This window comes from Elgaria multicarinata, chromosome 3, assembly GCF_023053635.1.
Source record: "Elgaria multicarinata webbii isolate HBS135686 ecotype San Diego chromosome 3, rElgMul1.1.pri, whole genome shotgun sequence".
In the NCBI taxonomy this organism is placed as follows: domain Eukaryota; kingdom Metazoa; phylum Chordata; class Lepidosauria; order Squamata; family Anguidae; genus Elgaria; species Elgaria multicarinata.
The window spans coordinates 130328413-130352762 of NC_086173.1; the positions used below are offsets into that span (position 1 = coordinate 130328413).

Below are 24350 nucleotides of genomic sequence, written 5' to 3' on the forward strand. Positions count from 1 at the left end.
TTTGTCTGTGGATTCAACGAATAAGAAGAAAATTTTAAGACATCAAAAAGAGGGGAATTTGCGAGTGTAAGCGGGAGCATGGAATAAAGACATGGAGACAGGAGTTGGGTTAACTAGGGCCTCTTTATTTAAAAAACTGGAATCCATCCCTTCCTGGATCTGCGCCTGAAAGTGCGGGAATACCTTATCTCAGGCCTCTAGCTTGTCTTAAGGGCAAGCCATTCTCGAAAGCAAGGAGCCAGAAATTCCGGCTTCTTGCTTATATGACACTTTGTAAGTGTGGGGAGACCACCCTACTACACCAACTGCCATAACGACAGTGAGTAGGTGAAGACAGGAGGGTCTCCAAAGGCATACCATATCCTGGCACTTGAGCCGCGGAGCCCCCGAGGAGCAGGCCTCCGGATATGCCGATCACCTTTTAAAAGGTGCTAGAGTGCTCACCGTCCCTGTCTAATACTCTCAATTCCCGCACATTCCCTGCCACAAATTAACCTAATTACACACCCTTCCTACTAACGCCACCAGTATGAAGTAGGCAAAAACCATAATAGGAAAAATTCTTACTTAGCCCTCCCTCCAAAGGGAGCGACTAGCTAATCCCATACTAGACACGAGGCGGGAGGGTGGGAGCTGAAATCGAAAGAGGCCGGAGCTTGGGCGCGGCGGCCCTTACATAGCCGCCGCCCAGCCCAAGCCTCACGTGTCTCTTCCACAAAGGCCACGTGAGGCGCCTTTATCTCCTGCCCCTCCCACTCGCAACGGTTTCTCTCTTTTTGTGTGTGATTAAAGAGTAAGAGAACTTATTGTTACTTATTTTTGCTGTGGAGAAAATCGGAAGCCCATTTTAAATGTATACGTGCTGTTTTTGTGATGTTTGTTTACTTGTCTGTTTTTTATGTTTGGAAATAACAACAACAACAACAACAGCCATTGGGGCCCATGCCATTTTCACCTAGAGAATGCTGGAAGTTGTAGGACTTTTTTTTTCTGCCAAAACTTGCATAGGATTGTGTCCCTGTTTGATTTTTGTATATGTAATTTTCTCCTTTTTTTGGTTGACCACTTCCCTTCTTTCTTTCACTCATTACTTCTAGTCTTTTAAAACACTTTCTTTACAGTAGAGAGGTGTTTTTTAATACAATAATTTGTTATAAATTTCTGCATTTTCTCTTTTATATTACCAATGCCTTTGACCATTGGAAACCTCCTCACTTCACATCCCTACCTTCTCTAACTGACTTCCTGCAATGTACATTGTTTTTCTGTCAGCTGTTAATACTGGCTCTTAAACTTCATTGCCATTTCCATAATTTTAGTTTATTTCTCTCTGCTTTTCAACGTAAAGTAAACATTCTTCCATAGTTTCTATTTTTCAGTTCATATAATTTCCTTGTAAACTTCCTTGCAATGTTATTGCTATGCTTCATGGGTTGAGATAGTGTTGAATTATTTTCTCATTATCTCTTATGGCTTCTTTAACTGTTTAGTCAGTTTAAATTGGTTACTATAAGTGAGCCATACTTCTAATCTGAATATTCTTGAAACCAATTTGAGTGGTTTTAAACCCATTTATTTAAATTGGTGTTCATAATTACAATAGACATGTCTTTCTTGCTATACATTCATAAAATCTTGCTATATTATAGTCACCAATTTTATCCTGTAGACATTGCATTATGATATACTTCAGTTTGTCCGATTTTATATATATTTACTCATGAACATAAAATTGTGTACAATTATATAATCTTACACTTAGGGGATTAGCCCTTCATTTTACAAGATATACCATTAGATTTAGTATTGTTATTACAAAGGGTAGTGGAATTGTGTTAACTGTTAATAAGAAGTTTCCCCCATAGAAGAAAAATGCTCGAGATAGTTATATGGGTGTGACTCTGATAATTCTCCTGGACCTTTATGTGTGTGTGTGTGTGTGTGTGTGTTATATCCACCATGGAATTCTTTTGGACCAACTGTCTGAGTTCTATTCCTACTTTATAGATTAGTTTCAGAGGGTGGTGTTGGAGACTGTGGTTCCATGGCACTTCTGCTGTGGTGTTGAAGTCATTTTTCCCCCATGGAAAAAAATGGGAATTTGGGGGGAAATTGATATATATGTGACTGCTAAACTTATGTGACTGCTTTAGCAACATGTAATGCATCACTATGACTATCACTATCACTATAGATTTTTCTTATACTGTTTTGTAGGGTAAAACCCCTTCCAATGTGGCTTACACAAAAGAATCCTTTCCATGTTTCCTCAAAATACAACCCATAGTTTTTAGTGGATCTTGCTCCCAGATCAGTATGCATAGGACTGTAGCCTCAAAATAAATATAAATGCCTTGTAATGCAATCCCATAAATTTCTACTTAGGAGTAAGCCTCATTGAGTTACAAGCAAAACTGCAAATATAATTAATATGAGAGAGATCCACCTGAGCAGAAGGATCTTTCAGACGGTCATCTAAGATGTCCAGAAAAATAAATAAAAGTTAGTAATAAAACCGACAAATGTTATAGTAAAGAAAAGAAAGTATATTATTTAGACAGAACTCAGGCCTAAGGTTTATCCCGGGGTCGTCCCGGGGTCGTCCTTGCCTGCTCCCGGGATATCCTGTGTGTCATTTACATGAACAGGGATGACCCCAGGATGATCCCGGGATAAACCTTAGGTCTAGCTAAGGCCTCAGTCGCAATATTAAATATTAGCAGTATATTTGGATATTACGTTAAACTTTCTAACTGCCTTCCCCCAACCTGGTTCCCTCCAGATTTTGGACTACAACTCTCAGGATTCCTGGCCATCAGACATATTGGTCAGGACTGATGGGAGTCCAAAATATCTGGAGGACAACAGGTTGGGAAGGCTGTTTTATAACAACACTGAAAACACTGAACTCTACAGCATACACAGGAATTATCATTCTGTCATGCTGTAGGTTGTCTTACATAAAAATCTGCATCCTATGTATTTTAAATGAGTAAAAGCATGTTACTCATTCCAGTAGAGAAAATATTTCATAGTGGTGTGGGAGGGGGGTAGTGTTCCTCCCAAATTTCAAGTTTTCCACTCACCCCAACAGCCTTCCATGTTTTACCCTGGGCCTTCACATCTCTATTTCCCTCACTGTTTAGCTTCTACAGAGAAGCGAGTGTGGTGTAGTGGCTAAAGTGTTGGACTGGGAGTCAGGAGATCCGGGTTCTAGTCCTCACTCGGCCATGGAAACCCACTGGGTACCTTTGGTGCCAGTCACAGACTCTCAGCCCAACGTACTTCACAGGGTTGTTGTGAGGATAAGATGGAGTGGAGGAGGATTATTTGGATATCAATTTAAACTTTCTAATAGTTTTTCCTAACCTGGTGCTTTTCAGATTTTGGACTACAACTCTCAGAATTCCTGACCATCAGCAATGCATAAAATGTGCATATTGGGACTTTTAAGTGTACTCAAAAATGACAATTGGGGTAAAATCCAACATAAGTCCAACTTAGAGTAGACATATTAAAATGAATCAGACATAGTTTAGTTATGACTTAAGTCCCAGTCATTTTAATGGGTTTACTCTAAGTAGAACCTAAATTGGATTTTACCCTTGGTTCAGAATACAGGTAGCTAGATTACTGACTGCAACTAGTTGGTCAGAACACATCTTGCCCATTTTAAAACAGCTCCACTATCCATTTCTGATCACAGTTCAAAGCATTGGTTTTAAGCCTTAAAGCTTTACATGGCATGGGACGTGAGAACTGTCCATCGGCTACCATGTGAGCTTGCCTGCTTGTTATTGTCAATAGAACCTCTTTTCCAGGGTCAGATGTTAGGCAGGTGAGATTAGCAAAGGGGTCTTCTTTGTAGCGGTGCTCTAACCCTGGACTTGCCTCTGCTAAACTACTTTTCATTGGCCAGAGCTGTTGATAAATTTGAACCTGCTGCTGTAGTGTTACTGTTTTACTGTTCTTTGTTCTGTTTTATATTTATTTATTTATTACATTTTTATACCGCCCAATAGCCGAAGCTCTCTGGGCGGTTCACAAAAATTAAAACCACAATAAAACAACGTGCAACCAGGATAAAACCACGCAGCAAAATTGATATAAGATTAAAATACAGAGTTAAACAGTAAAATTTAAATTTAAGTTAAAATTAAGTGTTAAAATACTGAGTGAATAAAAAGGTCTTCAGCTCGCGACGAAAGCAGTACAGTGTAGGCGCCAGGCGGACCTCTCTGGGGAACTCGTTCCACAACCGGGGTGCCACAGCGGAGAAAGCCCTCCTCCTAGTAGCCACCTGCCTCACTTCCTTTGGCAGGGGCTCACGGAGAAGGGCCCCTGTAGATGATCTTAAGGTCCGGGCAGGTACATATGGGAGGAGGCGTTCCTTCAAATAACCTGGCCCCAAACCGTTTAGGGCTTTAAATGTTATAGATTTTGTTTAGAGATTATTTTAGAGATTGGCATTTGTTTGCTGTCATTCATTTTGATTGGTATAATCCCCATGGTTGTTGCTCTTTTAATTATAAAGTCACTTTATAAAATTTAAGAAAGAAACACAAGAATAAACCAGCACCTGAGTTCAGTCGAGAAATGCACTGGCTGCTAATTTATTTGGCTACCACTGACTGTAAATATTCTTACCATTCCACATCCAGATATGTATGAAGCATAGCCTGCAATCTTAGAATTACCACAAGCTTCAAAATAACTTGGTTGTCTGTAAACCTTTTGGTAGTAAAATCCCAAGCAGATGGGAGGATGCTGTTGTACCCGTGTCCTCCTTGTCAGTTCCTGGTTGACCGCCATGTGAACAGAATGCTGGACTAGATGGACCCTTGGTCTGATCCAGCATGGCTTTCTTATGTCCTTATGTAAAAGGTTTCAAATGAAACTTTTCCAACTAGTGAATAGAACAGTAGTTGAGTTTCAGCATAAGGAAATGGACACCGATGATCAGTGGAACATATAGGCTTGGTTTGGAGGTACAAATCTCAACTTAATGAATCAAGATACACACAAGCTTGTGCCTGCACACTTCATTGTTGCTCTCTTCCTACTCTCCTTGGCTAGGGTAACCATATTTTGGAAACCAAAGAGGAGGACGACATGGCCGCCTCAAGGGGATGTGCCCACCAATGTGTCCAGCCCCCAAGGGGGCATGCCCACCCAAACATGGCCTTGGTCAATGTCTGATTTCACTGCACACAATTAAGACAAACCTGTTCTACATAACATCTTAATGTTAAAATCACTGGAATAAAGAACAAGTGAGACATTCAGTGTATCTGAAATTAACTTTACTCATTCCTACTTTTGTAGCTTTTGCTGTACTTTGAAGCTTTTGCTATACTCTGTGTGATACAGTCTCCCCTTCTCTCAAATATCTTTTCTGCCTGCAAATCCTTCACCGGATGACCATAGTCTCACCTTTCCTAACATTTAACACTCTTTCCCCATCACCTTTCTCATATCCATACTCACAGATTCATCATACTGCTACCACTGAACAAATGAAGCAGTTGACAAGTACAGAAAAATCTAGTAAAACAAACAAGCAAATAAGCATTCAGAAAGAGTAGAAACTACTGTTACTCTGCAAACATTATCCATGGAAGAAAATGGATTAAAGGCTACACCTCTTAGCTTGTTTCAACTTCAACCAGACATAACAATCAAAAACAACAAAGAAAAACATACCTCCCATACTCTGGGAGGGGCTGGGGGACATGTTCCCGGAAGTCTGGGAACATGCCATTCTAGGCCCTGCCAGCACGGGCCTTCTCCTTGGCGAGTGCAATTGCACCGACCAAAGAGAAGGCTAGATCGGTGCTGGAAGGGGCTGGGGGCTGGGACACATTCTCAGAAGTCCAGGAATCCCAGACATTTTAGCATATTTTTAGAATTTCTCATGGACCCTGGTATGCCCCCCCCTTTTCCTGGACTTCCCCAGGGAATTCCGGGCATCTGGTCACCCTATCCTTGGCATACCACAATCCAAGATCCCTGAACCATAGTTTTCTATTACATCTGAACCAGGGCCGGATCTACACTAGTCTTATAACGTTGCTAGTGTCCCTTTCTAACGTGGTTCTCTGTATCGTTTCTCTGTATCACGGGACACACTAGCGTGACTTACGTTTCACTGCAACGGAACTTCAGGGCACATTGTTCAAGTGTTTCTGTTGTTCTCCCTCTTCTGTGAGAGCTGCTGGGTTTGTTCCGCCCACTGCCTGCCTCATTCCTAGCCGGAAGGGTAACAGTCATAAGCACACACAAACCCCCTCCCAAAACACCTTAATGCAAGTCCCAGGGAATAGCCTGAATGCATAGGAGCCAGCCACTTTGCTGAAGCTAAGCAGGGCCGGGTCTGGTCAGAGTTTGAATGGGAGACCAAATTGAAAAGTTTTAGCAGCAGTCCCATTTAAGCCCTGCTGGTCATGAGTTTTGGACTTTGGACCCTTGTTAATTTTCCTGCAGGGAGCTACAGTGATCCTTTGAGCGCTCCTCAGCTCCTTTGCAAAGAGGGGGGAAATGTTAAAAAAAAAGTCATAAAAAATCAACCGATGACCCAATTTGATTCAAATTTGGTATTTGAATTACTGTGCCAAATTTGGTGTCTTTATCTATAAAGCTTACGCAGATGTCAGCATTTGTTTAAAATCCTGCTCCTGCGCCCGCAGCAGCGGCTGGGGCGAATCTTTTGCAAAAGGAGCACAATTAACGCTGGATGCATGGGACTACTTCACAATCAAAGCAGATTCTAAGGTGGAAAACTTCTGAGTCCTTTGCATGCAATTGTCAGTGATTGCACAGTAAAACGCTGGTGTGATTTATCTGCTGTATCAGATAAATTAGCAAACGGGGCAAAGGAAGGAGAACAGGAAGTGGGCGGAGCAAACCCAGCAGCTCTGAGAAAGGGAGAGGAAAATTACCGTCAGAACGAGGCACATGAATCTGTAGCCACGCTGGAACTAAGAAATAGAACCTGTAAGTACAACTCATTTGCAACGTTGGAGACCCAGGGTCACGTGACGCTATGCGTCACAGTAACCCATTCAAAACGTTAGAATAACACCAGTGTAGATTCCCACCAGGAAGTTATGTTTACCAGGTTTGTAACAGTCCAGAATCTTAAACCAACCAAGCTGGGCGTCAGCTGACTGAGTGCTCCACCTCTCCCTAACAGGTACATCTGAAGCCTGCCAGAGGCTGGGAAGGTGGGGTGTGTTTGGCTGGTGGGGGGGAAAGAAGAACAGGGACTGCTGGGGCTTCCCTCTGCAGTCTCTCCCCTCACCTGCTGGGCGTCAGCTGACTGAGTGCTCCACCTCTCCCTAACAGGTACATCTGAAGCCTGCCAGAGGCTGCGCCTCGGCGCGCGCCTCGGCGACGCGCAGAGTGCGGCGCCGAGTGCGCACTTGGCGCCGCACTTTGCGGCGCACATAGGAGATACCATACTACTGTACCTGCAAGATCTCCAACCAGCCAAACAGCAGCAAATTGTAAAATACATTTTAATTACTTTTTAATATGTGCCTGGGGAGCTCTGGGGGATACGGGGATGCCCACATAACTGTGGTCACGGGTAGGGGGAGGTATGGTGCTAGGGGAGGAACAGGCCAGATGAGGAGAAGAGGGGATAGATTCCTTACAGCTATTCCCTCTTCTGGTTCCTACCCCAACCGGATAGTTCCTGGTGGCCATATCAGCTTGCTCTCGGGTCTGGTGGTGCTGCTGCTGAACGCCAGGTCAGTCCAGAATAAAATCTCCCTCATCCATGATTTGATTGTGGATGAGGGGGCTGACCTGGTATGCATCACTGAGACCTGGGTGGGTGAACTGGGTGGGGTTGCTCTCACCCAGCTCTGCCCTCCTGGGTACTCGGTGCAGCACCAGCACAGACTCGAGGGCCGGGGAGGGGGGGTTGCCGTGGTCTATAGGAATACAATCTCCCTCTCTAGGCTTCCTGTTCAGTCGAGTGCTGGTCTGGAGTGTTTGTACTGTGTGTTGGGTACTCGAGACAGATTAGGGATTCTGCTGGTGTACCGTCCACCCCGCTGCCCAACAGTCTCCCTGCCTGAGCTGACGGAGGTTGTCTCGGACCTGGTGTTGAGGACCCCCAGGATGGTGGTTCTGGGGGATCTCAACTTCCATGCCGAGGCTGCTGTATCCGGAGCGGCTCAGGACTTCATGGCTGCCATGACAACCATGGGGCTGTCTCAACATGTCATCGGCCCAACACATGCAAAGGGACACACACTTGATCTGGTTTTCTCGACTGGACAGGAGGATGGTGATCTGGAAGTGGGGGAACTAACATCTACCCCCTTGTCATGGTCGGATCACTTCCTACTGAGGTTTAGACTCTCGGCGGCCTTTCCCCTCTGCAAGGGTGGGGGGCCTATTAAAATGGTCCGCCCCCGGAGGCTAATGGACTCCGATGGATTCCAGAGGGCTCTGGGGGATTTTCCTGCTGATATGGCCGGTGCTCCTGTCGAAGCCCAGGTCGCTCTGTGGAATGCAGAGATGACTCGGGCGGTTGACACGATCGCGCCCAAGCGTCCTCTCCCTCTGAGCAGAGCCCGGTCAGCTCCTTGGTATACATCTGAGCTGAGGGCGATGAAGCAAGAGGGGAGACGGCTAGAACGCAGGTGGAGGAAAACTCGTGCTGGGTCTGATCGAACACGGGCTAGAGCTCACTATCGAGCCTACTCTGTGGCGGTGAGGGTGGCAAAGAGGCAGCTCTTTTCCACCAGCATTGCGTCTTCTCGGTGTCGTCCGGCGGAGCTTTTCCGAGTGGTTCGTGGCCTGTTACACTCTGGGCCAGGGCGTGAGATAGTTGAACCCTCGGTAGCACGCTGTGACGAGTTTGCACGGCACTTTGAAGATAAAGTCGCTCAGATTCGTCATGAATTGGACACCACACTTAATGCAGCACCACTAGTAGAGGTGTTCAGAGCGCCGTCCGGCTCAGTTTTATTGGATGAGTTTCAGTTATTGAGGCCCGAGGATGTGGACAAGGTGCTTGGCCAAGTCCGGTCGACCACCTGTGTGCTTGACCCTTGCCCCTCGTGGCTCATTACATCAAATAAGGAGGGGATCGCCGGCTGGGTCCAGGAGGTTGTAAATGCCTCCTTGAGAGAGGGAGTGGTGCCGGCCTCTTTAAAAGAGGCGGTAATTAGACCACTCCTGAAGAAGCCTAATCTGGACCCGGAAGATGTTAACAACTACAGGCCGGTGGCTAATATCCCTTTCCTGGGCAAGGTGCTTGAGCGGGTGGTTGCAGGACAACTCCAGGCACTCTTGAATGAAACGGATTATCTAGATCCATTTCAATCGGGTTTCAGGCCTGGTTTTGGAACAGAAACTGCCTTGGTCGCCCTGTGGGATGACCTCTGTCTGTAGAGAGACAGGGGGAGTGCGACCCTGTTGGTTCTCCTGGACCTCTCAGCGGCCTTCGATACCATCGACCATGGTATCCTTCTGGATAGGTTGTCTGAGCTGGGAGTTGGAGGTACTGCGTTGCAGTGGTTCCGCTCCTACTTGGATGGCCGATTCCAGAAGGTGGTGCTGGGGGATTATTGCTCTGTGCCGTGGCTCCTAAGCCATGGGGTTCCGCAGGGCTCTATTTTATCCCCTATGCTGTTTAACATATACATGAAGCCGCTGGGGGAGGTTATCCGGAGATGTGGACTGAGGTGTCATCAATATGCGGATGACACCCAGCTCTACCTTTCCTTTTCATCAAACCCAGGTGAGGCAGTGACTGTTCTGAACCAGTGCCTGGGCACGGTAATGGACTGGATGAGGGCTAACAAACTGAGACTCAATCCAGACAAGACGGAGGTACTGTTAGCGGGTGGTTCATTTGTCCGGCGAGGTGATGTTTGCCCTGTCCTGGACGGGGTTGCACTCTCCCTAAAGGATCGGGTCCGTAGTTTGGGGGTGCTCTTCGATCCAGAACTGTCACTTGAGGCACAGGTGAACTCAGTGGCAAAGAGCACCTTTTATCAGCTTAGGCTGATATACCAACTGCGCCCTTATCTGGACAGTGATAGCCTAGCTACAGTTATCCATGCTCTGATAACCTCTCGTTTGGATTACTGCAATGCGTTATACGTGGGGCTGCCTTTGAAAACGGTCCGGAAGCTTCAGCTGGTACAAAACAGGGCAGCCCGTTTACTAACAGGGACAGGCTGGCGAGATCACATTACGCCAGTCCTTTTACAACTTCATTGGCTGCCAGTCCAGGTCCGGGCCCGATTCAAAGTGCTGGTATTGACATTTAAAGCCCTAAACGGTTTGGGGCCAGGTTATTTGAAGGAACGCCTCCTCCCATATGTACCTACCCGGACCTTAAGATCATCTACAGGGGCCCTTCTCCGTGAGCCCCTGCCAAAGGAAGTGAGGCAGGTGGCTACCAGGAGGAGGGCTTTCTCCGCTGCGGCACCCCGGTTGTGGAATGAGCTCCCCAGAGAGGTCCGCCTGGCACCTACACTGTACTGCTTTCATCGCCAGCTGAAGACCTTTTTATTCACTCAGTATTTTAACACTTAATTTTAATTTAAATTTAAATTATACTGTTTTAACTCTGTATTTTAACCTTATATCAATTTTGCTGCGTGGTTTTATCCTGGTTGTGCTTTTTATATTGTATTTTGTATTTGTATTTTTAACTTGTTGGTTGTTTTATGATGATTTTAATTTTTGTGAACCGCCCAGAGAGCTTCGGCTATTGGGCGGTATAAAAATGTAATAAATAAATAATAAATAAATAAAGCAGCAGAAAAGAAAAAAAGAAAAAGAAACAAGAACACTCATGTTTGTTTTAGATGTGCCATCTCCTTTCGTTCCTGAGGCTGAAATGAAGTATGTTCTGATGAATTTGAATAGCTTAAAAAGTAAAGTATATTGCTTCAGCTAATGTTTACCCCATGCTGTGTCTGGTCAAATACTCCTTTTCTCAACTGCTGTGATTCTACTGATGAAAGGAAAACAAGAACAACATTCATTTGTTTATTATACACTTCTGTTTTAGCTGATAATGGGCAAAGCAGTTAAGCTGGTGAATTAGGTTTGCTGTGTTTGTTTAAAGGGATTGTTGGTCCTCAAGGCCCCATGGTTAAGAAGCTTCTTTAAACAACTAACCAGCAAATGAGTCTGAAGCTGTGCAAGAAGTGTGGTGTATTGAGATACCCATCCCTGATGGATTATACAGCGGCATGTGGTACAATAGAATTTGACGTTTCCCACCACAATTTAATTCTTTTAAACCATTTTCATAATTACAAACCAATTAGAGCTGAGAAGGTAAAAATGTTACTGGTAAAGCAGACAGATTACTGTATCTGTAGAAGAAAGTTTATAGGTAGAAATCTCTGGCCTACATTGTTCAGAAGTTATTATAACTATAAACATTATTAGTTTTAATTTTAATTTAATTTTAATAATTATCATAACTTGTCAACATTTTTTGTAAGTTTGGGAAACATGTTTCATTCATAGACAACATTTAACAGATGTGTGTTCATTGTAGTCCCAAGCCAGAGGTGAGCAACTTCTGTCCCACCAAATGCTTTGGCCTTCAACTCACAACAGCCTTTGCCACCATAGCCAGGGATTGTAGATATGATAGAAGTTGTAGGCTAAAACATGTTGCCCACTCCCATCCTAAACTAATTTTTGAAGATAGTTCCAATGTTTGACATTCATTAATTTTTGTGCTGAGCATGGTGGTCTAAGTAGCTTTGATATTATGGTGATTTAAAACGTGCATATTGAATGCAACCTGCTATCTTTGCAACTTTGCAACCTGCTATCATCCATGTCATTGTTTCTTTCATACCTTCAGACTAATGAATTGGTCAGAACTTAGGCACCCACCAGAAATGTAAGCATCTTATGGTAGGAAGTTATCAATTTTGTTCATTGTAAAGTGCCATTAAATGCACATTTAATATTATTTCAGCTTTTAAAAATACCACAGGTTAATGCAAAAATGGCGCAGAATTAATAGGTTAAAACTCTTATCAGAATAAATAAATAAATTCATTCAACTAGAATTTAATTTAAACTTCTTTTGCCTTATATGTGTTTCCCTTCTCTTTTGGTTGTTGTTTTATTTGTACCTTAACCAGTTCCTTACATTCTGTCAAAACTATTCTTCTTTTTGAGCTTAAGGTTGTTGTGCTATGCTTTTAATGTTTTTCCACTTTCACCTCATTTGCTTTGGACCACTCTGCCCGCTGATAAATGCTTATCTCCATGAACCTCTGCCTTTGTAGAAAGGCCTCTTTTGTTTTTGCGGTTTTGTTTGAGCATTCAGGCATTGATTCAACTCTTTGTTTCCTTCCTTTTGTGTGCCATACCTTTTCCTCAGTTCTGTAGATTACAGGTCTGTGGGTAGGGCTTGTTGTTTTTACCAATATTTTTTTATTAGTTGTATTAGCATTAGTTTTAGAATGGTAGGTACTTTATAAATAATAAATATTATTATTAACCCCACCTCACCTCCCAAAACACCACTAAGCTTATAATTGCAGCAAGGTTTTGTGCTTTGCCTTTTGGTCTCCGCAGAATGAAAAGTATGTAAAGAAATGTTACTGTAAATAACATTTACAATCCATAATATTTATTTATGCAGAATGCTTTTCAGTAAAACGGTTTTGCCACAGTCCATTAGCATATGAAGGTATTTGTTTGTTTTTTGTGTTGCTTTCATCTAGCTTTATAAAAGTGGCTGTGCATACAGATCAGCCTCCCTATAGGCATCATATCAGATTGTTTTGTTGTTATTGTTCATAAAGACTTCATAAGCTAGTGAACACTCTAAATAGGCAGTGTCATATCTTTGTCAAATAAGGTTACCTTGTCTCTCAAATTAGTTGCATAGGTTATCTTTACATTAGTTGCAATTAAAGGATGTCACTTAGGTGCCTTGAAGGGAAGTCCTCAGAGGAGACACATTTCCATTTAAAAGGCCTCCTTATAAGAAAACAACAACAACACCCTTGTGTTCTAAATTACAGACATGGTGATTGAATGAAGGTTAGCGTGCCTCAGTTTTTATTATATTCCTGATCTTTCATTAAAGTTATATTTCAACTAGTATCACCATATATGGACTATCATGGCAGCTATAGATTCCTTGCTACTGTAAGCTAAAGAAAATAACAAATGTAGCATCTTGGATTAAAAGACCACAATTTTATTGAGAAATTTGACACACCCAGACAAAACTACCTGAGGATAGCGTGAATGGAGGTCACTAATCTAAGGCCTTAGCTAGACCTAAGGTTTATCCCGGGATCGTCCCCGGGGTCATCCCTGTTCATGTAAATGACACACAGGGGATCCCAGGAGCAGGCAGGGACAATCCCGGGACGATCCCGAGATAAACCTTAGGTCTAGCTAATTCTCCATGGTTCAGCCATCATAAGACTAGCTTGAATCACTAGCTGAAGTACCTTCTTTAGAACACAACGTCCTACTAAAAAGCTGCCACATTTGAAGTGTCCATAGTGGGGTGTGAGGTGAGTGTAAGCTGCTAAAAAATCCTGTTGATTCTCTTTTACCTTCCCAACCTGGAATAACAGGAACCCTCTTGAGCCACCCATCATGGGAAAGTACTTCATTCTTCATTTACCAAGAGAAGCCTCGTCTTGAGTTCAATCAGCCCTTTATTAACACATAACTCTGATTTCCCTTTAAATAGAGACACTGCAACTTGTTTTAAAAAATCTGAGTACTTTTTGCCACGACCATACCAACATATTTCAGCTGCAAATTCAGGAACTGGGCGGTGGCAGTGCAGTATGGGCTGCCAAATCAGCCTGACAAGCCAGAGTTCCTGGTTCCCACATAACACTAAACAATATAGAGCCAGAGCATCCCTAGGTTGTTTAGCCCTCCCACTTGCAGCTGCAGTGAGCAAAGAATGCAGTCTCACTTGCCTTCAATAACTCAGATTTGTATTGATTGATTGCATTTTTATACTGCCCAATAGCTGAAGCTCTCTGGTTGGTTTGGGGTTATTTTTTTAAAGCTGGGTTATTATGATATGTGAACTAGGCCATTTGTTTTTGTGAAAAAGGACTTTGTAAAATATGGACCAGAACAAAAGATCCTAAAACCAGAAATCTTTTTCCATTTGTTTGGAACAGTCTAGAATATGGTAGATATAGATGCTTCTCCTCTGCTCTCTGCATTATTTGTTATTTAAGTATTGGGGCTAATGCATGAGCATTTTAATGATTCATGCAGGGCACCTGCTTTGATGTTAATAAAGGCAATAAAACTACAATCCGTGGTTCTAGTTGTACTCTGCACTTGTCACTCATTTCTTTGCAATGCCCTCATGAAAACAGCCTGTTTTTCTAAGAAGGAATATGGAAACCGTAATAAAGTTTAGTTCTTGGGTTTTTCCCCATTTATGTTGCACTTTGAAAGATAAACACATTTATGCTTTCTTTTCATGCAATATAAGGTAGTGTCTTCAAGCAACTGAATTCCATTTTCTTATATTATTTTTACAACACTGGCATATGCATTCCAAGTAATCAATACTAAATTTAGTGCTAAAGGAAATGGAAAGTGGATGTATATGTTACAATGGGAAAGTAAAGAAAATTACAATTTCAGAAAGTTGAAACATATTCAGCTGCCTTCCCTCTTTGATAGTTAATTTTAAATGTTCTTCAATTTGAAAGTAGTAAAAAAGTAATACATTTCTTTCTCTTTTTCTGTCTCTTTGAAATTTCTTAGTTTCAACACTGTAGTTTCAAGCTCAGAAGTTTAATAAAAAATATCAGAAACGTTTTCCCCCTTTGGACACTCTTGCTGATAATGAAGAAGGCAAGATTGTTTTTACAACTTGAAAATTGAATTCCACTTAAATAAAATTCATCGTAAATAAAATCAAATTATAAACAAATTCAATGTACACATTTAATCATATGTTCCATCAGCAAGCCAGTGTAGTGGTTAGCATGTTGGACTGGGGTTGGGGAGATCAGGGTTCTAGTCCCTACTTGGCCATGAAACTCAGTGGGTAACTTTGGGCCAGTCACTGGCTCTCAGTCTAACCTACATCACAGGGTTGTTGTGAGGATAAAATTGAGAGGTGGACCATGTAAGCTGCCTTGGGTTCCTGGGGGGGAGGGGAGAGAAGGCATGATCTAAATGTAATAATAAAATAGATAAATGAATAAATCATTTCTCTTATGAAAATAGAAACATTTGCTTTCCGCTATGGACAAACCATTATAAGCAAACCATTTCCAATGTTTCAGGTGGCTGGTACATCTCATACAGCATTGCTAAGACTCATGGCAAAAGTGCCACCACTATCATGAACATCTTATCAACCACAAATCAACTCTAGAATTCCTACCTGGAAGCTGCAATTTCAAATTACCACTTTCGTTTAGTGTGTTTTAGGTAGCTCCCATATAATACAAATTTTAAAGTTGTATTTGTGAACATTTTTGCCTCTAGCTAAAAGTGACCATGTTTGTGTGGGTTTTGGTTTTTGGTTTTGGTGGGGCGAAGCATCAAATATGTGGAAAAGTGTTACTTCTCACCTACTGTTCAGGCACATTCCTATTGGGGCCAGAGGAAGAAGTAGTCAGATGGAACCATCAAAGCATAGTAATCCAAAGAAGTATTGGCCCAGTGATACAATGAACTATCTATGGTGTCATGAAACTGGCTAAACCATTATTTGGCATTATAGAAAGCATGTCTCTTCACTGTCTCTTTAATTTAGAATGAGGGTAATATGAAGTAGCTTGATAGGGAAAACATTACAGAGATAAAAGAAAATATTATTTTAACCTCTGAAAGCAACCCTTTCTCCTGAAACATATTCATTTCATGCAGTCCCCATAATTTCTAGAATATCAAATCTCAGCCTATACTATACTAGCAGAACTGTACCTTAACAAGAAAGGTAGCATTCTGGAGGAAAGGTGAGGATACTCTTCATTGCTATGTATAAACCTGAGATGTTCTAGTGACTGAAGTAGAGCATGGCTAGACAAGGGGGCTGGAGGGAATGATCTCACAATTTTATGATCGCGAGATCGTCCCCCTCAGTCCACACGTGGTGTGAGATGTCCCAAGAGGAAGAGGACGTCATGCCCGCCATTTCTTTTTAAAGAAACAGGGGGGGGAAACACTGCTTCAGGGGAAGAAACGCTGTTCCACCAAGGGTGAGCTATTCCACCTGCTCCCCTTCCCCCCCCACACACACACCTGGAGACTTTAAAAGCAAGGCTGGAGCTGAAGGGAGGTGCTGCTTCAGGGGGAGAAACGCTGTTCCAACCAAGCTTTCTTTTCTTTCTTTTCTTCTTATCTGGTTTATTTTGCTGTAAACTTGTATTTAGTATATTTTTGAGTATTATTGTGATGTTGTTGATTAGTATATTGTTAAATATTGTTGTAGTTCTAATTTTTGTAAACCGCCCAGCTTCGGCTATTGGGCAGTATAAAAATGCAATAAATGAATGAATGAGCTAGAGTGCACCAGTGCTCCAGTGCAAAGGTTAGTCTTTAAAAAAAAAACCCGACCCTGCTTTCCCCCACACCGTGCCCAGTTCCTGGCTCTTCACATTTACTCATGAGGAGCCGGGACTATACCGGGATGGCTGCTCACACATCCCGCGGTCTCGGGATCATCCTGGGACCACAGGAAAAACTGAGAAAAATGTGTAGTGCAGTATCCCAGGGAATTTCCTTTGCTTCATGTGGACACACAGGGATGATCCCGGGACGATCCCCAGGATATCGCCCCATCTAGACATGCCCCTAGTTTGCATGACACAGTGCAGCTTGTCATGGATTATTTAATGCGAGAGTTGTTTAACAAATTGAGTTTGTGCAACATGACAATCCCCAAGTGGGACTGAATATGCAAAACGGCGGCCACACATGCCGCAGCCTCATCACCTTGTGTTGTGCAGATTGGCCCAGTAAGAAAATGTTTAATGCCTAAGAAATAGGTACAATAGGAAGACTTCATAAGGGGGTGAGTATTCCATTCATAAGGAAATTGGATATTCTACCCAGTTATATGATTGCATCCCCTCTTTGACTCTACTAACATGCAAGGCATCATTAGGCTTGGTGCACATTAGTAACTCCCAATGACCTATGATGGGCTATTAGCTTTTGGAGATATCAAGAAGGTGACTTTCTCAGGCTTAAGTTAGAGTGTATGTGAAGTCTTCTTCACACAATGTAAAATATAAAGTGAGGTATGTAAGGGTTAAGGTAAGGTGTTTGGAAACACAAGGATTATGTAGATTAAGAAGTGGTGATGGGTTGTTGAGTGTACGCTTGATGACGAATGAAAGTTTGACTCTGAGTAATGTGTAGAATAGCACCTGGATATAAAAAATGATAACCCCAAACTATAGTTTGGCACTAGATGATAAAACAGTAGATGACGATACACCGGTGTATGAGTCTTTTTGTAGAATATCAGGTGCTTTTGCTGTAATTCTGGAATTGCCTGCATATTTATTCTGACACCTCACCCCACAAGTCCAACATTTAGGATACCCATTGATTTCAGTGGATGTGTAATATTTCATTGTGCTATTCTCCTGCAGCTTCATCTAGACATGATAGAGATGTACAAAATTATGCATGCTGTGGAGAATGTGGATAGGGAGACATTTTTCTCCCTCTCTCACAATACTAGAACCTGGGGTCATCCCATGAAGCTGATTGGTGGAAGATCCAGGACAAAGAAAAGGAAGTACTTCTTCACACTGCGCATAGTTAAATTATGGAATTCACTACTACAAGATGTAGTGATGGCCACCAATTTTGACGGCTTTAAAAGGAAAAAAAGGGATAAATTCCTGGAGGAGAAGGCTATCAATGGCTGCTAGGCCTGATGGTTATGTGCTACCTCCAGTATCCAAGACAGTAAGCCTGTGTGCATCAGTTGCTGGGGAACATGGGAGGGAGGGTGATGGTGCACCATGTCCTGCTTTGTTGGTCCCTGGTCGACCACTGGTTGGCCACTGTGTGAACAGAGTGCTGGACTAGATGGACCCTCGGTCTGATCCAGCATGGCACTTATTTTCTATCCTATTTTCTTTATGTAGAAAAGTTCCCATTGAGAACTTTTCTATTCTCCAAAGGAAACTGACTTTTTAAAGGATATCCTCTTTTAGAGAAGGGAAAGTGTGAAAAACTATTAAGTAGTTAATCTGTTTGTTTAATCCCAACTCTTTTGGTTTTGAAAAAATGGATTATTATTAACTAAGCATTATTCTTCATTAGAATTCTACTATAGTTTTTATTACCATGGGCAATATTTGACTATACTGTCTGCATTTGTTGGCTACAAGTGAAGATTTAAGTGTGGAGGGTGAGTCAGATAAACTGCAACGAACTTGAATGCCTGCAGAGTTGAACAATGCTGTCCAGAGCCACTGAGCAAGGTTCCTGGATGCAAGCAGAGTTCAGGATCACAGTTCCAGAGGTTGTAATTTAGCCGGGAGTCCAGATGCCTAGAAAGCTGGATACTCCAAACACTAAAGTGGGTATATTGTTTCCGTTGTCTTCACTGTGCTGCTCTGAGCCTTTTAAGTCCTAACCTGACACCAGGTGCTGGCAATTAGCCCCGTAGCTTCCATGCTCTGGCAGCCTGCTGATGTTGATTCCTCAATCTCAGTAACCTGCATTCAGCTGGGGTTGGACAAGCCTCATGATCCACTTCATCATTCTCTGTCCATTAAAGGGGTTACTTCCGGGTCTTGCCAGCTCTCTGGGGGTAAAGACTCTTGTTCACCTTAGAATCATAGAATCATAGATTAGCAGAGTTGGAAGGGGCCTATGAGGCCATTGAGTCCAACCCCCTGCTCAATGCAGGAATCCACCCTAAAGTATCCCTGACAGATGGTTGTCCAGATGCCTCTTAAATGCCTCTAGTGTGGGAGAGCCACTAGTCACCTTGGCCACTAGTCCCCTCCCCAGGAACCGTTGGAGCTTGCTCTTCCCCTTCGTCCTCTGATGATGAGGCTTCCGGGGAAGGCATGACATATACTTTTACCATTTAGTTTGTCAATCAATTCACCATGGGTTTTTTGGGGTGGGCAGGGGTGGAAGGGAGTGGTTTAACAAAATAAATAAATCCTAGACTAGGATACAAAGACATATGTTAGGTGTAATCAGAGCCTGGCATGCTCTGTTTTAATCCAAGAAACAGCAGGGTGAATGCCACATCACAAATTACATTTGAAAGTATACTGAGTTTGAAAAGTATTTTGGTATACAGCTTTACATATGATCCAGATACATGGTAGCGGGGAGCCACTGGCAATGGTACCAAGTATCAACATACCCAGTGGATCCACCTCCTGGTAGTTGCATATACAGTGTTCATGAGAAAGGGCTCTCCCTCTCCCCCACCCCACCTAAGAATTTGAAAGTTTTTGCCCTCAACCCTGAAATGTTGAAGAAAAAAATTTCTACCAACTTTCATCAGTTCAGTATGGTCCATCAATTAAGACAGCAGCTCTGGTTTGAATGCTGAACAGTGAACAGAACATGGGCCATAAATACACAAAGCATATCTAGAACCTTTTCCATGGGGAACTAAAGAATGATAACAGGACCACAGGTTCTATATTTCTGTACCTGCTATGGACATTTCAAATGAAATACGCTACTTTGAAGGTATTAGAACATGTTTGCTAAAATGACACACCAGACTAGTGACGGTTTGCATTTTACTAACATATTATGAAGAGCACACAGCTGTGTTATTTAGATATTCTAAAAGCTTTAAAATTACCTGAATGAGGTTGCAGGAAACCAGCAGTGGTATTATTGCATTCAACAGTTTGTCCTTTAAAATAATGAGGTATTGAAATGCCAAATCACTGTTTTTAAGTGGCTTGGATGAACATCTGTTGTTGCTTTTTTAACGTTAGAAATAAAATTACACTTCAGACAATAACTATTTTTGGTCAACCCACCATTTTCATTATGCTTTGTTATAAAGGTAGTTTACTTTAAAGTGTCCTTTGAGTGCAACATTGAGCATCTGTACCTGAGCAGCTACACTTTTAAAAATTGTAAATAAAAATACATCCCATTAAAACTGTTCTCCTTTGCAGCAATCTGAATTGACTTCTTCTGCTCCAGTGTGTAATTAATTTGGAGGAAACAATATAATTGAGTCTGTGGGAGGAGGGATGGTATGATAAACATTGGGGAATATTGGGGGAAAGTGAATATATAATGCACGTAGGGCTCAGTGCATGCAAAAGATACCAGAAGGTGTGGGTTTTTTTAGATTAGGAACCATTTTAGGCCTAATTTACACCAAGAAGGATATTGCACTATGAAAGCGGTATATAAAAGGCAGGAGTCAAGCAGGATATAGTGATATGAAACCAGAATATGGTATGGGTCAGTGGGCCCCAACAGTTGTCTGTGCACTTCAAAACTGCTATAAAGCAGTAGTGTTGCTCCTGCCTTTTATATACCACTTTCATAGTGCAATATCCTGTTTGGTGTAGATTAGGCCTTAGGCCATGGCTAGACGAGGGGGGGTGGAGGGGTATGATCTCATGATTTTATGATTGAGAGATCCCCACTTCAGTCTATGCGCAACGTCCAGGAAGGAAGAGGATGTCACACCCGCCTTTTTGTTTTTTAAAGGAGAAGAAGCGCATGAGCCCTCGTGCACAAACTATGAGGTTTTGGTTTTTTATATATATAAAATAAACCAACACCTCGCCCTCCCCCCCCACCCTTGTTTACTCACAAGGAGCCGGGACAAACCATGATGCCCAGCCACATGTTCCACGTTCTTGGGATCATCCCAAGACCGCAGAAAAAGCAAGATAGAAGGGTGTGGCGATATCCCGGAGAAAGGGAGGGATCATCCTTCCCTGCTCCCGGGATGCTCTGTGCATCATGTGGACACATAGGGACGATCCCAGGGCGATCCACGGGATATCGCCCTGTCTAGCTATGCCCTCTGTCTCTTCTCTCCTTGCCACAACCACAATAGCAGCATCCAGATAAATAAGTGGATGGATTCCCACCCATCCACTTATATATCTGGATGCTGCTATTGTGGTTGTGGCAAGGAGAGAAGCAAGGGAGAAGAGGCCATTTGTGTATTGAAGGCAAGGTTTGTGCGTTGTCTTGCATTCCAGACCAAGGATTTACCAACTTCAGCTGCATCACTAGTAACAATTGTGTTCTGTAGAAACTTTTAATACCGAATTGGTTTTGCTTCATGAATAATCTCTGAAATGAATGGGTATCTTTAAGTGCAATACATTGCTTTTAGGGCTAAGAGTATTAGAACAAAATCCTGTAGTTTTAAAGTTGCCTCTGCTGTTTTAACACATTTATTTCCTTTCTTTTGTGGGGAAAAATAGATCTTGAAAACTTGAAGACGAAAATGAGAAGCACTGTGTCTGTACGAGAAGGACAAGGAGTTGTTCTGCTGTGTGGGCCACCAACTCATTCTGAAGGTAAGAAATGGTTGGAAACGTCAGTAATCTATTCTATGGTCAATAAAAATGATGGGTAGTGAAAGATTTTAATATTTGCTATGTGAAATGTAGCAAATACTGACCTCATTTATACTATGATGTCAGATTTTTAATAATCATATTGTCCTGTACAAGTTTGAAAGCTTACATTTCACGGCAGAACATGACACTATTCATGCCTTTAGTCTTTGTGCTCTGGGTTTTATCATTTTATTTTTTGTAACATATGGCCAGCATGCTTGTAGAGGGGCAATGGGAGCTTTTTATCTCATTGCAACTAAGAGCCACAGGGGTAGTTTGGATAGAGACTACATTGGGAGGAAGAGTTAATTGCGATTTAGGGAACCAGTGCAAGTTCTTCATTGAAAAATTCAGCAACGTAACTGCAAAAAACATGAAAAGCATCATATCTAGTTTGGCCTTCAGATATATATGGCAGGAAAGTGAAACAACTGTAGTGTTCAAAGGGACTTCTATGGTCAATGCTGGAAATCTGCTACAATCCACTACTATTATTTCTGCAACATTTTAAGTTTCTTATTTTAATCCTAGCAACAGCATCAGAGCCACCAAAAATTAGAAACTGAACTGCAGTTGTGTTTCTGTTCTTTTGGGAACCCATATGGCAGCTTTCATCTAGAAATGTTGTTGTTGTTGGTTTCAGTACAATTTATATTGCCCTCTTTATTTGGATTTAAAATGCTTGCATACAATGGAGAATTGTCAATGGGAGAAAACAGTGAAGGGAAGAAATTTGCTCCCCTTTTTGCTGTACCGCTAACCCCTTTTTGATCGGAAAGTTTTTAGCTGAAGAATTTTGGTACATTCCTGCATTGGAGTGATGATCTACTATGAAAAGGGAGAAATTTGTCTTCTTTTCCCCTCCAAACCAGTAGGAAGAGGGGAGAAACTTGAGCTGAAACCAACTCTTACAACTCAGATAAAGACCACAGGCATATGTTAGATGTAACGTAACTCATTCACAGTGTGGTGTACTGGGTAAAGTGTCAGACTGGGAGTTGGGAGATCCGGGTTCTATTCCCCACTTGGCCATGGAAACCCATTGGGTGACTTTGGGCCAGTCACAGACTCTCAACCCAGCTTACCTCACAGGGTTGTTGTTGAGAGGATAACATGGAGAGGAGGAGGATTCTGTATGCTGCCTTGGGTTCCTTGGAGGAAAAAAGGCGGGATATAAATACAATAATAAATAAATAAATAAATAAATAAATAATCCTATGCATATTAGGAGCCACTGAATTTGGAAAGGCTTATTAACAAATTAGTGTGTATACAATTGCACCATTAGACTTCCTGATTGTGAACAGGTTAAACTGTTGTGCATTTTAGGACTATACAGATGTTGCTACCTGCTTCTCTGATAGAATTAAAAGATTAAAAAAATGAACCCAAAGGGTGTGGGTGTGTATGCACCCATATATAGACTGATAGAGAATAGATACGTATTGATATGACAGACATATATACTGTATACCATTTCATTCATCAATATAACAAATGCAAATGTAATGAATTTTAAGGTCTATCGAAGCTCAGAGTCTGTAAAGTATGTACTAACTTCCTGTTGTTTTTAGCACCTTAGTCAGGAGCACTTAATACATGAAAATAGTTTAAATAAATTTCTGAAGAAATAATGACTTTCAAGCATGTTAGCTTCCTTGTACTATATTAACTTCATCTATAGTGGGGCACATAAGATTTATCTCATACCACTAAGTAATAAACATAAAACCAAATGTTTTGAATTATTTAACACAAGACCAATATAAAAATATATGTACTTGTGTCACATTTTTGGAGCCAAAACAGATATGGAAACATCCTTTAAGTTTTCTGTTGCTGACATACTACCACCAGATATGTAGTAGTATCACACCAAATCACAGTCTGTTCATATTACATATTTATCAGGGAAGATAAAAGGAAGTACTTCTTCATACAGTGCATAGTTAAATTATGGAATTCTCTACTACTGATGGCCACCAATCTGGATGGCTTTAAAAAGGGGTAAAATACATTCCTGGAGGAGAAGGGTTACTAGTCCTGATAGCTATGTGCTACCTCCAGTATCAGAAGCAGTTGCTGGGGAATATGGGTTCTTACAGTCATTTATTTGCATTTAAAAAATTCTGCAAGTTGTTTACTGGGGTCAACAATGCAGCATGCACAGCAGAAGCTCACATAACAATACAGCTTCCACTCTATGAACAAAATGCACTTCCTTGTTCATGGAAATGTTATTAAATGAATTCTTATACCTGATGTATTGCTCATTTGAAAAGCCTCTTGGGTGAATGGAATTCCTCATGAAATTGTGGATGTATCCTATTGCAATTATAATGAAAATTTAATGCATATTACTTTTAAATACTGTTTACCCTTTGTTTACCCTTTGGAATTATATTCAATAAACAAAAAACCTACAGTTTACAAAACAATGTTAAGGCTCTATAGTTTTCAACCAAACTCCAAAAAGCAGGGAAATTGGTGAAACGTTTTCCATTTTATGGACGCTAGAATGACCCATCCCCAATTAGGGCCTTAACATGGTGGAATGCTCTATTCACTGATCGCCTATAACACAGGGAAACACTCCAGTGTTTCCCTGTAATAATAATTAATTGTTTTCTGTCAGTAGAATTAAGTAAAAGGTTTTGTGGGATATCTCTGATAGCGTTTTTTGCACGTTTTCTGTCACTGGAAGTTTCTATGTGATATGCCTACAATATAAGCAGTAATTTCATGTAGTTAAAGTTGGTTTTCTTAGTGTCATAATTGCTTAGGGTGACCTTTCCC

The 24350-nt window shown here is 41.8% G+C and overlaps 1 protein-coding gene across 1 annotated transcript in view; it reads left to right on the forward strand.

Moving 5' to 3' along the window:
- The window catches only part of CNTN3 (contactin 3), a 161849-nt gene that overhangs the window by 38851 nt on the left and 98648 nt on the right, over window positions 1-24350 (forward strand). Inside the window, exon 2 of the mRNA XM_063123413.1 lies at window positions 21417-21512. Coding sequence (XP_062979483.1) covers window positions 21417-21512 — 96 coding nt within the window. The remainder of the gene's footprint in view (window positions 1-21416; window positions 21513-24350) is intronic.